The sequence below is a fragment of the Electrophorus electricus genome, chromosome 8 (assembly GCF_013358815.1).
Source record: "Electrophorus electricus isolate fEleEle1 chromosome 8, fEleEle1.pri, whole genome shotgun sequence".
Lineage (NCBI taxonomy): Eukaryota > Metazoa > Chordata > Actinopteri > Gymnotiformes > Gymnotidae > Electrophorus > Electrophorus electricus.
The window spans coordinates 9,182,310-9,198,021 of NC_049542.1; the positions used below are offsets into that span (position 1 = coordinate 9,182,310).

General features: G+C 38.6%; 1 protein-coding gene across 1 annotated transcript in view; it reads left to right on the plus strand.

Annotated features, from left to right (window-relative positions):
• The window catches only part of disp1 (dispatched homolog 1 (Drosophila)), a 42,019-nt gene that overhangs the window by 12,455 nt on the left and 13,852 nt on the right, over positions 1–15,712 (plus strand). The window contains exons 2-3 of the mRNA XM_027000668.2: positions 11,328–11,689; positions 13,978–14,543. Coding sequence (XP_026856469.1) covers positions 13,993–14,543 — 551 coding nt within the window. The 5' untranslated portion in view covers positions 11,328–11,689; positions 13,978–13,992. The remainder of the gene's footprint in view (positions 1–11,327; positions 11,690–13,977; positions 14,544–15,712) is intronic.

Sequence of the window (15,712 nt, forward strand, 5' to 3'; positions counted from 1 at the left end):
ATAATTTGTTCCAATAGACCCTCGGGGAAAAATTCTTTGCAGTTGTTTCGGTAACGCTAGCTAAGCTAAGTGGCTAGCTGTTAGCGTTAACTTTCCTAACATTAGCAAATTAGTTGGCTTGTTTGTCGAAATGGTGCTGGAGTACTTCACATCAAACCTTAATCCAGGTTGAGTATTAAGTTTATAATGTCAAATGAAATTATATAATATGAACATTATCCTGTACTTAGCTAAAAGAGAAAGAAGTCTATTATTAAACATCTCATCTTGAAGGACTGAAAATAGAAGCTATAGTTAAGCTGCTTTGCTAAGTTGCTAAGATATTTTTGTGATAGAGAAATGAGATACATTCCAACACATAGCTGATGAAAATGAAGGCACGTGTATTGATTTATGTCTAAGAGAACATGTTCTTTTCCTGAGCTGTGTTCACTAGGCATAAATGGCGAAGGGTGTGCCCTTAGAAATATGTTCTGGGTTTGGGCAGAGATACTATCCATCCTAAGGTCTCTATTGCGCATGCCCTGACTCCAATTATTACATATTGCACACATTGGTGGCCTCCAAAATTCACAATGCGCGTCCATCCATTCAGACGTACCATCTAGTATTTTCGTAAAATGGGAATTTATGGATGTGACGTTCTTAATCTGGGATATCCTCAGTTGAAAAATCTTGTATATTGTAAACTTAATCTGCAGTGATCCCTCATGTAATGTGCAAACCTATACGTCTACAAAACGGGTCACAACATTGGTGATAAATGTTGTGTAGTGTGAGCAGTATAGTGATTCCGGAGATTTCAAAACTTGTTTAGTTTGGGTAAAATTCAGTTTTTTATTATTATTTGTGCCAAAAGAAACTTCTAACAAATCTTATTGATATATTTCCCTTAATATCCTACCTTTTTGTAAGCACATTTGTGTGTTTATGAACTCTTGTTATCCATCATTTCCTGCTGTAGCTAAGTGTAACTGTGAAGCAACATGAAGATGAAACACTTGTGCACATGTTTTGTACAGAACATGTACACAAATGAGCTAAAAAATTTGCCATCCTTCATAAATTGTTGTAAGAAATATACCTTCATACAATGTTACACAAAAACCTCCACTATTATATCAGTGATGAAGTTTCCATAGGAGATGTGTTTGTATCCTGCCTGTTGGAAAACAACCAAAATTTATTTTTTCCCCCACAAAAAGTGAAGGTCATGGTTCAAGATGTAATCTTATTCTAATGGTCAGGGCTGGAGAAGTGGAGTAGTTAGTTGCACTTGGGGTCAACAGGTCTCCAAAACCACAATTAGATGCCAACTAACTATTTGGGAGGCATCTGGACTTTGCTTAACATCACGAACTTTGATCAAAATTATTCTTTAGTCAGATACTAGCTCATACGTTGAAGTGGATCTGTAATGTTATGAGGCTGTGATTCTTCCAGGTGTACTAGGAATCTAGTTAAGATGCATGGCATCATTGACTCTGTTGTACATCCAGGACATTTTAGATACAAAACTTTTGTATCTAAAAACCTCTGAGTTAGTAGGCTAAAATGGCTGGATTTTCCCTGGAGGACAAAAATCCAAATCTTACAGTTGAATTTACACAAAATATTTCATTGAACACACAGTCAAGCTTTTGCAGTGGCCATCCATAACCTAAACACCACTGAACACCCTGTGGGGGTGAGAAAAAGATGAGGGTTTGTTTTTCTTTGAATAACTATACCTTACAAAAAAAAGTTAGATTTAGGTTAGATTTCTCTCAAATTTCAATGTGAGACCAAGCTTTAACATTATTAATTACATGTTTGATCAAGTTCTGACTACAATTTAATCTTGTGAAGAAACATTCCAGTTTCTTGGATTTGAAGAAACTGTAATAATCTTCACTTTTAGTGAAGAGCCTTCAAATTTTTCCCTTTGCAACATTACCAATGCTGGGTAGACCTGTGAGACACTCATGCTGCAGGAGCTGAGGTGGCTCAGACAGGGGCGACCATAAGACTGAGGGCACCATTTGAAAATCCCAGGGGGCATGTCACACTAGCCCTTCCCTTCTCTCTCAGTTAGAGTTCATGACACTTTTTTTTTTTTTTTTTTTTTTTTCAAAAGGAGCATTTTCATGAGCATTTTTTGTTCTTGGTGTTTTTAAGAAAAATGTTTAAACCAAAGGTTGAAATTTAATCCAAAGGAGCTTTTAATTTTCACATATTTTGACAAGTTTTACAAAATTAATTATCTCTCTCTTATATATTAGATTCAACACATACTCAGCTACTGACACAGTCAAATTCCCATTCAGTAACAAAAAGCTTAAGTAACTTGGTTATTGGATGCTTTGTTCATGTCAGAGGTCTGAGTTTGATTGAAGGTCACACTCCTTTCTTACAAGGTCACACTCCTTTTCCTATCTTTTAATTGAATTCATGTACCAGAACTAGGCTAGAGGAATTAGCCTGCAGAATGAATGGTGGGTCTAATATCCTGGTGTCGAAATATTGCTACAAGGGAACCAAACAGCTGTGTTGACCATCTAGTCACAAGCAGTTGATTATAAACAGCGACATTATGGAAGGCCCACATATCCAGAGTGGATACCCTTTGATCAGTTTCAGGTGTTAAACTTGATGATCGCCTCAGGAACAATATACAGCCCTCAGTTATAGGCTTAATGAGAGGTCTGAGACATTTATCTACTCTATGATACAGGTGCTGGTGTTGTTAATATATTTAAGACTTATGCTTAAAAGGTTTTACACATGTGCAGAGACACCCTGTGATATTGGAGGGTTGCCAACCCCCAAAATTAGTTTCATGTGAAGAGAAATAGCCACATCTACTCTTTGAAACACTGCTGTCTTAAAAAGGTTTATGACCAGGCACTAACTAGAGAAGGAGCAGTTCGGTGTCCAAGGGTAAGTTGCACTTTAGCCTAATTCTAGCGCAAGCACTTAAAAAAAGTGTAGGTCTACTACTATGAGGAGAGGTGTCTGAACAAATGGGTGTATTTTTATGAGTGAATTTCTTATTGGGAGAATTCTACATCCTAGAGTTTGGTGCCAGGAAGGAGAAATGTGTCCCTGACCTCTCATTACAAAAAGGGTTCCCTCATCCTTCCAGTCTAAAGCTGGGAAGAACAAATATTTAGCAGGCCTCATAACAAAGACTGACTGAGGGTTGAATGGAACACTAAGTGCATTTCATTCATGAATGCTTCAAAAGGAGAAGCATCCCAAACATTCAAAATTGCATACTTACAAAGATGCATATTTGAGATTTCCTGTCTTGAGTTCAGATTTGTCTGTTGTAGCTGGACTTTGTGTCCTGTCTGTTGTGACAGGATTTTTCATAAGATGTGTGTTGGAGGCTGCACTCAAACCCATTAAGCAGATTTTCTTTAGACTTCATTACTGTTTGAAAACCAACTAAATATCTTTATAGTACAGATTATTTACTTTCCCTGCTCCCTTCACATGGTATAACTCTCACTCAGTTGTCTGGAGCAATGTTTGTGCCTTTATGAATAGTACTTTCTGGACGTAACAAGAAATGCATCAGTTTTCTTTAATTGTTTCTTTCTTGCTTTGTTTGTATGTCTCTCTAGAAGTCCTTTTTAGCAATGGGGTCAAATGACAGACACGCATTGTTTAAAAACTGCATGGATACTTGAGCATATGTCTGCTATGTTATTCCTAATCAACTAATGAATGTAATTAGACAGCTCAAACAAAGGAATTTTATAGAGGTTTTATTAAACCTCTATAAAAATCTTCATAATTCACTACCATAATTACTCATTTAAATATCTAAAGTGTTTCCACATTAATATTTATTGAGGTGGGATGAATGGATGTCCACTACTGACCCCTTCAGTCCTCTTTGCTGAATAGCTGACTGAAAGCTGAGTGGGACATTGAGTGTGCCCTGCCTGACACTGGAGTTGGTCTCCAGTTAATGTTGGTCCTTTCACATTCTAGACCATATCATTGATATAAATGAAATGTGAATTTTTCTGCATTTCCTTTAAGATATTTACTTCTTTTTGATGTTTATAAGTATAAACATTATACATTTATATGTATCATCATAAAGTCTGCTGGAATTAGGCTGTTGTCATTCAGCAGGGCTGACATTAATAATGCCTCATCCTTTTAATGATTAATTGATAAGTCAGTCCCGATTCAGTTTCTGGGTGAGGCATATATTTGAAACTTTTACAGCCAAGTTTGAATGTTTAGAGATGCTAAGACTCATATGGAGCTAATATACAGTATCTGTGTCTGCTGAGTGTCTAAGCAGCAATCTCAGAATTTAAGTTAGATATTGATTTATTGATTTGAGTACTAAATACTGGAAAAGTTATTGCCAAAAAACTGCACACACCCTGTTAATTTTGTATGTCAAGATTTGTTAGTGTTGTGTAATTCCTACTGTACTTGGTTATGTTCAAGTCCTTATGTGTAGGCAATAGTGTTTATCACTGTGTCACATACAGCACCAGTATATTTTTGTGATATACTTGAGTGTGTGAAAAAAGTGAGGTTCTCTATGATATGATAGCTTGCTGCTACGATGTACAGTAATTTTGTAGTGCATATAAACAAGTCCTATGAGTCTGGCTGGTCTTGTACTCTAATATAATTTCTGAGAAAGAAACAGTGAAATGGTGAGCACACAAATGAAGGTGGATGTTTTGGGACATCTGAATTTCCTTCTCTGTATTGTTACCTATGTCTCATTTGCTCCTGGATCAGTATCACTTTCCTTCTGATATTTATTGTTGTAAGCTCTTAAAATATTGAGTAAGACATATTGACGTCAGCGCCCTTGAAAGAAAACCTCTTCACTTTTAAATTCTATCCCCCAACATATAATGCTCACATCTAAACACACACACACACACACACACACACACACACACACACACACACACACACACACACACACACACACACACACACACACAACCTTCCCACCGCCTCAGAGACATTTATTAATGTGACAGACAGGAATGCACACATCCTCTTATTTATAGATCGCATTTGTCAAAGCACACGTTTATCATTCTGCCCAGTATAGGAGGGTGCTTTCGTTCTAATGTCTCATCCATCTGCTGGTACCATCACTGGTATAACACACGCCCTGACCAGACTCATCCTTTTTGGTTTGTATTTGCGTGCTAAAAAAAACATGGAAAGGTTGAAAATTCCATCCCTCTCTTTGCAAGGAGAGTTTAAGTTGCATATGTACCATTACCAACCGCTTTCATTAGAAATGTCTACTTTGCTTCTAAACTCCCTGGACACTTTATTAGGTACACCAATATTCTAAATCCTTTTTTAAATGTAAAGAGTACCCCATTTGTTGCCTTGCATAGTGGGTCATCCATCCTCTAACCCATTTTCACTGGTCAATTTCTGGCAGACAGTTGTCAACATGATGGTGGTCAGTTCTTGACACAGCAGTGACACATGGAGTTGCTGTGGTATGTGTGGATCAGGAGCAGCAGTGTTGTTTATATTTCAGTGTCATGGTCGGGCTCAGAGGGATCTGCTGTCCAAAAGCCTTCAGCTAGCAGTGGTTCTGTGGTCACAAACAAACTGTAAAAAAAAAAAAAAGCTGCGGCTAAACATGGCTAAACACTAAATATGGCTAAACACTATTGCATATGGCATATGCACATGGCACATGTACATTGCATCAGATGTGTTACAAGGTTTTAGAATTTCAAAATGTACACCCATTAGGAGTGTATACTATTTACATTCATATATAGAATTCATACAGTTTTGTTACAGATTACCAATTCAGTGTCATTTGATGGGTAAATATATCTATATGTGTCTGTTATTGGATAGAGCCTGAACTCTTACTAGCTATATCAGTTCTATTCGAACAAGTATAGTGTTTTAAGTAATGTACAAACACCCACTGGTTATTATTTCTTTTTTACTCAGCATTCTTGTGTGTGGTTGTGTTTTCTGTGGTTCATTGTCTTGGGCATAGATCCTGTCATTCCCTGCAGTGCCACCCTGTCAGTTCAAACCCTCCTTGTTTCTCTTGGCATTAGATGGGAAATGCCAGCTTTCCCATCCCAGCTTTTCCCCGTTTGCTCAGACAGTTCCTGCTAACATTCGTGACTCCCCACTGCACTCTTGCTTCCTGCTTTCTCCAACTTCAGTTGTACTGTATACACCTATGACTAACCTATGACTAGGTTATAACTGGGTTTAAACCATAAAAGATGGTGACCATCAAATCTGAACATATTGACTACTTAATAAAACTATTATGATTTTTGTTTAAAAGTTTTATATTCCATCCTTTGGAACTGTTAAGATTTCTGCATAAATGGCTCATCTGCCATTTATGGCTGATCTGCATAGTTATGATAATAATGACAATGAACTGTAAAAAATGCAAACAATATTATAGTTATCTTTATGTTCATATTGCACATTTATAATTTATTTTTAACAAAAATCTATTTATAAAATTTATTTATTTATTTTTGAATAGCCTTTAAATCATGCTGAAGTACTTGTTATTTTTATGTTTGGAAAATCTCTGTTATGCATTTACTCCTGTGTTTTAGATCATTCTCTCAGCCTCTTACACATTGTCAGATGACATGATATTTTGTTGTAGGATTTCTTAATATAACTTGGAAATGATAATGCTCCCTTTGCTCTGTTTTACAAACGGAATTAGGTTTTGATGTTGATGTTTCTGTAACTTCTGTTTTGTAACATGTTGGACATTCACAATGTTCAACCTTTTCTTATCAGTCCATAGAATATTTTCCAGTGGTCATTCAGATGTTCGGGTACTTTATCATTTCTTTGAAGATTGTGTGGTGGTGCTCTTGCCCTCTAAAAGTAAAAGGGAGAGTATTCATTGCAAATAATGTCTTAAATTAACTGTGGACTGATGGTGGTCCAAGTCTTAGATATACTTTTTTGTTACCCTTTCAGTCTTGTGTGCTTCAACTTTTATTCAGACATTCTCTGAAGTCTCTTCTGACTGGAATATTTTGAGCAAAATGACATTTTAGCAGGTAACAAAAATGGCATGTTTTTTAAAGAATGAACAAAAACATCTACATTTTCTAGGCAACTTCATTCATGATTTGGAATACCAGATTGCAATTTTACACTTGTCAAAAGGTCATTATCCTAGAAGTTCGCTATACTTTTCCCTATCTGTGACTTTCATTGTTTAAACAGCTTTTACAATTTACAATGTAATGCAGTCCATTAACTGTGTGTTTTTTGTCATTATTATAACTTGCATGAAGTTGCTTTACAATTCATAATGAAATTTAGATAATTTAGATAATTCTACAAACTGTTTCACAACTGTGTAAAGGGAAATTTATAATATTATCTTATTTATAATATTACCAGCATGTAAACTGCTGGTAATAGTTAGTAGACCTTAAATAGGATTGTGTAAAACATTTGCTTGTTTGGGGTTTAAATTGTGCTGGGATTGCTGTGTCTAACGTATTCACCTGTGCTGAGTGGCTTGTTATTGTTGATGGAATGCCAAGTACCCCTCTGGGTTCTGGCCATCAGCAAAGTGTTCTTAAAAGTTGTTGTAAAACTTTAATTACACAAGTCTTAGACATTAATTGTGTTTCATTAAAGTACCCCTTTACGATATGGCATTGGTTAACTGCCAACATAAAAGGGTATCTTAAAGTGACCTAAAATTGCTTTTTTTATGGCAGTCAGTCTTTCTCAGTCTGAGAAGCAAATACATTGTGCTCTACATGACTTAAGATGTATGTTTATATATTATTGCTTATACGCTAACAGATCCTGTAGCCAAACCGAGTTAAGCTAATGAAAGTGGCAAGCGAATCGCACGTTATTAGACTACGTCTGTAGGATATCCCCCCCGGCTGTATTCTTGTTCAGTTTTAAGCATGGAGAACAGCTGTTGGCATACTGTGCTCCATAGGGGACATGACATGGGCGAGATGCCAGGCCCTCTATCCCCAATCGTGGTCCTATTAGTGAAGGTCTGTTCATTAAAATTGGCCCTTTTGCCCCTCAGCCAAATGCACATGCATACACACAAAAGTCTGTTTCCTGGAGCTGCTGAGTGAGAAGGCACAGGGTGATGGGGTTTAGTTTGTGCTGACATGAAGAAAGAGTACAAGGAAAAACACAGCACCCCTTGGGGTCTTTTGGGGTAAATGGTGCTGTAAATTTTTAATATTTAATTTCACTTATTCTAATTGTTTTATGGAGTTTTCATGGTCCTCTCATGATCTAACGTGACAAGAATATAATATCTTGAAGGTTATTATTTTCTTTTTACTGTTTAGCAGTTTGTATTGATTCATCTTTAAAAAAACAAACAAATGTTAAAGAAATTGTTGAAGTATGTCCACAATTCAGACGTATAGTTTTCTTTTTGACATGAAGGTTAGTTTGTAGGTTAATCCATTTTAAGAAGTTATATGCTGATAATACCAAATTTAACAAAAATGCTATAATTGGCAGATTATATTAAACAGTGTTTCTTAAACATTTAATTGAATTTATGAAGGTAAATATTTGTATTTTTAATCCTGTAAGATTTCCTAATCGTTACTTGGGGAATATTAAGTTTTAAAAACTGTTATGTAGGCCTATGGACTGTGAGCAGATGAACGAAATGTTTTCACATTATCCTACTGATGTTTATTCTTGCCATCTTGTACACTGTAGCCTTGATTTGGAACAATTTTTGTTTCCCCTGCCTGTCCATCCTGCCTTGTAAACTCCATGGAGCCAGAGGCACCATGAAAAATGTAGCATGCACTCTACAAAAGTCTATAGGTCTGTGTATGAGGGACACGTTCCCTTTCTCAATCCTGCTCTGTCGCATGTATTCCCAGTCTGCTCCCAGCCACACCCCCTTTCCCCCCCCCCCCCCCCACACCCCCCCCCCCCCCCCCCCCCCCCGACTGCCACGCACAAGACGGGAAGAGGCTGAAATTCCTGGGCCCCCTTGCTGTTTGCTGAACTCCAGCCAGGCCTAAGATTGACTCTGGATGGCTAGCGTAGTATTTGGGCAGTTCCTCAAAGGCTGAGCTGAACTGTTGAACAAACGCTAAAACTGGGCTGAAAGATAGCCTCGCCCATATCTCCCTCTTTTCCAGCCCTCCCTAACTGGTCCGTCTGTCTGACTCTCTGTCTGAACCCTCTTTCTACCACTTAGGCGAGTCCAAGATCAAAAAGGATGTGCTTATGTCTGCTGGCTGCCACTGGTTGGAGGAACTTTTCCGAATATTACTGAACAGGGATTCTTTTTTTTCATGGTGGGAATTATTAACATGCACTGGTGCACCTCAAAGTATTTGTGCTGTATTGGATATTTCCATTTTGTGAATGAATCAACACTACAGGTTTTACCAGAGTTATCAGATGATAAATACGGTGCTAACTCCATGTTATCAGTGGAGTGATGCATAATTGTTTACGCCTCCCAGACCTACAAGCTGTTGGGCAACACCTGCAAGAAGAATGTTTCTTCATTAGGAAAGCTGACAATAGTTGCACATCTTGTGCTGGACCAACTGACATATATGATTTTGCACCAGAAATATTACCTTTACCTCTGCATTTTTATAGATTTCTCTTACTAGAATGATTAATTATTAACTATGAAGCATATACCAGCAGCATATGGTATAACAGGAACCATGTCCTGCATTTGTTTCTTAATCCTGCAAATATTGTAATAAAGTAGTTTTGAAGCCTGTTGAGCCTGATGTTCTGTCTAAAAATGGGGCTCTACTTTATAGCAAGGAAACTAGTAATCAGAGGTACTTGTGAGGCCGAGTGAATGAAAAGAGAAACCTCTTTTAATGACACAGAATGCCATTGGCATCTTTCTTTCCTTGTATGTCTTATTCTTTAACTTAATTGCCAATTAAATTGCCTCTGTAGTGCACTTGATTACTGTGTGTTAGGCTTTGTAGTTAACTGGACCACTATCACTGCTGAATCTCTCTGCACAGAGATTTGTGGAATTAGCATGGATAGCATGAATCAGCCGGGAGCTGTCTGACTTCAGCCCAGAGAGGTATTGCAGTGATTTGGTTACCCAGAGATTCTGAAAATGCAGATGGAAGCTACAGAGCAACATCATATGGAAAGATTATTTTTCCCCTCTCTCCCCTTTTACATATTGCTGGTTTCCTTCAAGACTCTTTGGGAACATGAGTAACCTGCTTCTTTTTGGCTCTAATATGAATCAGCAGATTATGAAATCCCCTTTCTCCCCTTTTAGTAACAAAACTTATGCTTGCTACTCACATTGTTCATTGGTTTACATTCTAGAAATCGACTTTCAGCATCTACAGACCTTTGGCAATATGGAAATCATTTTCCTTAACAGACACTTATTCCACATCACTGCTCTGCAGATCTCTGAAGGAGAACCACATCACCATTCTTCTGTAGTTCTCACCCCTTTGAAACTTTCCTTTGGTGCTGCTGGCTGACCCTGTCAGATGATGAACTGCAGGCGATCACTGCTTGGCATGGAGTGCTTTGATTAGGGCCTTCATCCACTGAAGCTTTGAAGTGCAGCCCATGAGCCCTAGGAGCTGCTTGTTAATTTAGAGAGGGCATCCTTCCTCCACCCTAATGGCCATTTTGCAGTGCCATGTTGGATTCAAGTTTGTGGCTGTTGACGTATGGCCTACTCTCAGGCCATTTATTAATGCTTGAAAATTCTTTATTTTTAAATAAAGCTGTTGTAGTTTCCATAAGATGCAGTGCAACATGCCAAACTGGAACTTACACAGTGCAACATCCATGTGTCCTGAAAGCCATATTTACATTGATGGCAATTATTGAAATATGAGAGCCCAATGAGACCACAGTATTGACCACAGTACATGTTGTTACTTAGTATGCAGGGCTGTTAGAGTGGAGAAAGTAAACAGAGAGATAATAAATTTCATATCACAATGTTGCTAAAATATATCATCTCAACCTATAATAATGCACTTTTTATTTTACCCAGTACATAAGGTTTTGAGAAGAAAATGTTGCAGCTATTGATCACTGGCAGCCTTTTTCAGTGCATATTTATTATTACCCTCTTTACAGGCACTACTTGGTTCTGTGGCATTTTTGTACAACCCATTATTAAAAGTAACTATAAAGGCAAGAAACCAACAGTTAGTAAAATGTTATAATCAGATTTGGACAAACGTGTCCAATGAAGTTTCTGAACATGTAACGTTTTTCGTATTGTCCCTTTTTATGACAACAGCTATACTGTCTTGTCTGTCTGTCTGTGTGTGTGTGTCGTACAGATAATCCTCCTTGGCTCTGGACCAGCTGGTGCCGCTCTATTCATGAACGGAAGTTTCTGACCACCATGGAAATATAGCTACTGTTGTCATCCAATCAAACTGCAGCGGCGAATTTCTCTCCAGTAGTATTTGGCTGGATCTCTTCACGTTGACGCTGGAAGACTCCGTACCATCGTCAGTCGGATAGTGGGCTTCCTAATGAAAGTCGGGGCTACGCTTCGTGCTGCAGTTTTTTCCTTTTTCGACTATTGCGGATGTGGATCTTATCGCGAAAGTGGCGGATATAGATACAGGCGGAGAAAATAAGGACAAACATTCCAACTGACGAAAACGTTGTCAACTTCTCGGCAGCACAGATCCAGGTAGAGATTACCAAGCGGTTTGACTCTTCATGGTCTTCGTTATTTCCAATAAATGTGGACAAACATTTTATATAATCTTTGTTTTCTAGCTAGACACTTAACCGCGATAGTCGCTCAGAAAACCGCTGTGGAAACGAGACTGGCGGAAGGAGAGTATTCGGAGGGTCTTTGCTTTAGGGGAGATGTTTGTGGCGCAAGTTTGCTCCTGGAGAGTAAATATGCTGGTACAACTCGAAGAGGGGGCTGTTGGAGATTTACGCTGTTTTGAATACTTGCTCCCGCTCTGGGCAACAGAGTTTGAGAGAAACGCACCCCCTAACCTAGCAAAACACTCTTTTGTTAAAATACTTTTATTATTCTTAAAACGCATACTAACCCATCGTCGGGCTGTTTGTCTTTTCACAAGCTATCTATATCTCACTTTTCGTTGTTGAATTAGTAGCTCTGTGTAGTATGAATGAAGTTCCACATGTTGGTCATAATATGGTGGCAAGTTGTGCGAGCCGGGTTAGCTATATTTCTTGGCATGGCATTTTATTCGGAGTGTCAAAGTGATGACCTCTCATAAGAGAACCAAATGGGCTGTACACAAGAATGTTCTGACGTCCGTTACTTGAGTTCGTTTTGCCGTGAACCTAGGCCTCCCATGGGGTACTTATTTTGTATGCCTGGGTTTCCAAAATTACTGTCTAGTTTTAATTAAAGGGATGTGGTTATAACTTTTGCCAAGGAGATGGCTACCCCACTAATCCTTTCAATATAGTGAAATTAAAATGAATATTGGTTTATCCAGCATTTGTGTTTCAGCAGGCCTGTTTATGTTCTGTCATAATCTGTTTTTATCTATTAAGTGTATTTAAATTTTTCCTATGCACCCTTCTTTACCTAGCTGCCATTTTGGAGAGGTGTTCTCTATATATTCCTGCTCTGTTGTCTTAATGCTTCTTTTTCCCAAAAACTATTTTTTTAAAGGTGCTTTTTTTTTTTTTTGATTTACAACCTTTCTTACTGCTTTTGCTTTGCAAGCTCTTATCAGTTTGGGATATTACTTCACAGGTTACATTCTTGGCACATTGTTTTTGTTCTGATCCAAGTATTTCTTGCACTTTAAGGACACTTTCTTAGCCACAACTGCTGGGTTAAAGTGTTTTTTAGAGGCACTTGCTATCCTTCAGCCCCATTTGTCTCAATAGCAATGCAGCAGCTGTCAATCTCAGGTTTCAGTTTTTGAGGGATGAGGCATCACATTATAGCATGGTCATATTCACAGTATGGCATATGTAACCCCCAACATTTAAAAAAACAAAGGTTCCTTATGGCAGTTCAGCTGTGAACACATCCAGTTTTGTTTGTATAAGGAGGTATTTTGGATGCTAGGTATACCGCATGCACGCAAGATGGTCAGCAGGGGAGGTCTGGTAACCTCTTTATCAAATAAAAGCTTTCATAAACTTGGTTCTTCTTTTAGATGGAGTCATGCATAAGTGCTTGAGTGCTGCTTTGCAAAGATGTGGAAAAGTTTGGGAGTTTTAATGATCTAGTCAGCTCTACTGGGACTACTACATTGACAAGCCTGTTGCAATTTCTGTTAGTCTGGGAATTGATCTGTCAGACAAGAATAAATATAAGATTTTCCTGGGTGTGTGCTACACTATGAAATGTTTAAATATTTCAACCTCCGTAGACAGAACGAATGTCCAACCTTAAAAACAAAAACATTCTAACATGTAAAGCATATCTTGACATTTAGATTTACATTTACATATTTTTAAAATCAAAAGTATTGCTGCCTAACATAACATTTGTTAATCATTAACTGTAATATGCATATCTGTCTGTCTATCGCTCTTCTATATATAATAAGATTTGATCTATGCTATGAACATTCTGACCAATTTTAGATGTTCTAAATGTATATGAATGTCAGTTTGGTGTGGGTTTTTTAAATACCCATACATCCCTAATAACTAATTTACCAAAACTAGTTTTTCTTCAGATAAAAAAAAAAAAAATGTAATACCCACCAAAACATTTATCATGAGCAATGTCATTTTTCCTTGTCAGATCAGTTGTCAGTATCAGTTTCAACGCCAGCAAGGGGCTACAATTCAACCATGTCATGCACTATACAGAGACCTTTCTGTTAGCTCAGTCTGAAACTGCTCCCAGTCCCTTCCACCACAGACCCTTTTTGTTTGTATTAACTTATGAACTGCTTCAACTTCAGGTTGTCTCCTGTCTATTAGAAGTTATGCATGGTTAAGATTTCTCCTCTCCTCTCTGTTCAGAGTGGCACAAACATCATGGCACTGAGTGAAGCTCCTACCGACCTTCTGCCACTCAGCAATGGTGGATGCCCACCAGGCACCATGGCTGCCCCTCTGTTCTCCACTGCCTATGATTTTGCTAGCTCTGCTGCGGACGCCGCTTTGGATGCAGATGTGGAGGGGGAACAGGGAACCACGCTCCCCACTACTGCATCTCTGCATCCCAAAGTGCCTCTGTCGAAGGTGCTGGTTGGAAACAACGGTGGTGTCAAGCAGAACGGCTCCCTCCACCCACCGTCTTCCTCCTCCTCCTCTTCATCCTTGGTGTCTTCGTCACACATCTCAGACTCTCCGAGGCTTGCCAAGCTGCTGGCCAGCTCTGTCCAGGCACCATGCTGTGCCCGCTGCCCTTTTCATGAGCCCGTGTGCTGCAGTGGGAACCAGCAGGACGGGGGCCTTTTCCAGGGGCCCCTGTCCTCGAGGGCCCACCATATGGGCTCCTGCTGTGTGCAAGGCACCACCAGTTTCTGCATGCAACATCGCTGGCAGGAGCACTTTCAGAACCAACCCAACATGGCCACACTAAGGTAATGGACCTCTGATTCAGAGAAACCACCCTGGTGGTCATTAAATAAAAAAAGATGGTGAAAGTACAAAATGATGCCATTTTAATGCTCAGCATGATTATGATGAAAGAAGCTACTAAATAAGAAAATACTAAACAAAAGTGGTTTAAAAAATGTTGTGCCAAATAGTATTCTCTACTGACATGGCAGAAATCTTGCCTTCACTCTTTGGGATATGAAAAACACATGCCCAAAGGCATAGCAAAGTCATGTTATAATAAGACTTCTCTTTGTGTATCTTCCATGCAGGCACATGCCATGTAGGCAGTTCTATTGCTGCTGCTGATGCTTGTCACCCCATGTGGCCTCTCAAGAGGCACAATGTATTATTGGCAGATTTATGAATCAAATCTGATTTGCTGTAACTCCTTTTGGTGTGAGTTTGGACCATTTCTGGGCACTTTATCTTAATAATTGAAAAAAATGTGCCTGTGTCAGTTTTGTCTCAAGGAGATGCTGTTTGGCTTGATTTTACCGGAGGATTGTGCTGATGGTCATGTCACATGTTCATCTCCCTCTTACTCAGTCATCCACTACTCTTTTTAGTTGATATGGCATGCGTATACTTGCCCATGTGCCTGGAAATTAGTCTTATTATGCAGGATGAGGAAAGAGAACACCCATTATGGCCTAGGTTTTAGATGTCAATTAATAGATAGGTTGTCCTTTCATTTATTTTAATTCTTTTGTTATTTATGGATGTTTTCAAGAATTGGAGATATGTGACACACACGTATTTGTTCAGAGCTTTACTAGCACACACTGATTATCCCAGTAGGACATGATTGACACCATCCAGACTAGGATAATGTTCTATAAGGATAAGAGGTCTGTAACATTCCCTGTCCTGCTTCATTGAGCAAGGTGGTCTCCATGTGCCACCTGTGGTTTCTTCTTGCCCTTTTGTGACCTCTCTTTTTGGTGCATTTTTAAATTTACAAACAATTTAGTCCATTGTAGAAAAGGGGAGAAAAAAATTCGAATTTTTATTCTGTTAAGTAAAGGTAATGAGAACATGCAACAAGCCTTCAGAGATGTCTCTGTGACAGCTGCAAGCCTTGACCCGCCAAGCCGCTGGTTTCAGGGTGTCGGGTTGATAGTTTTTGTGCGTTATCAGTAGCAACTGCTGT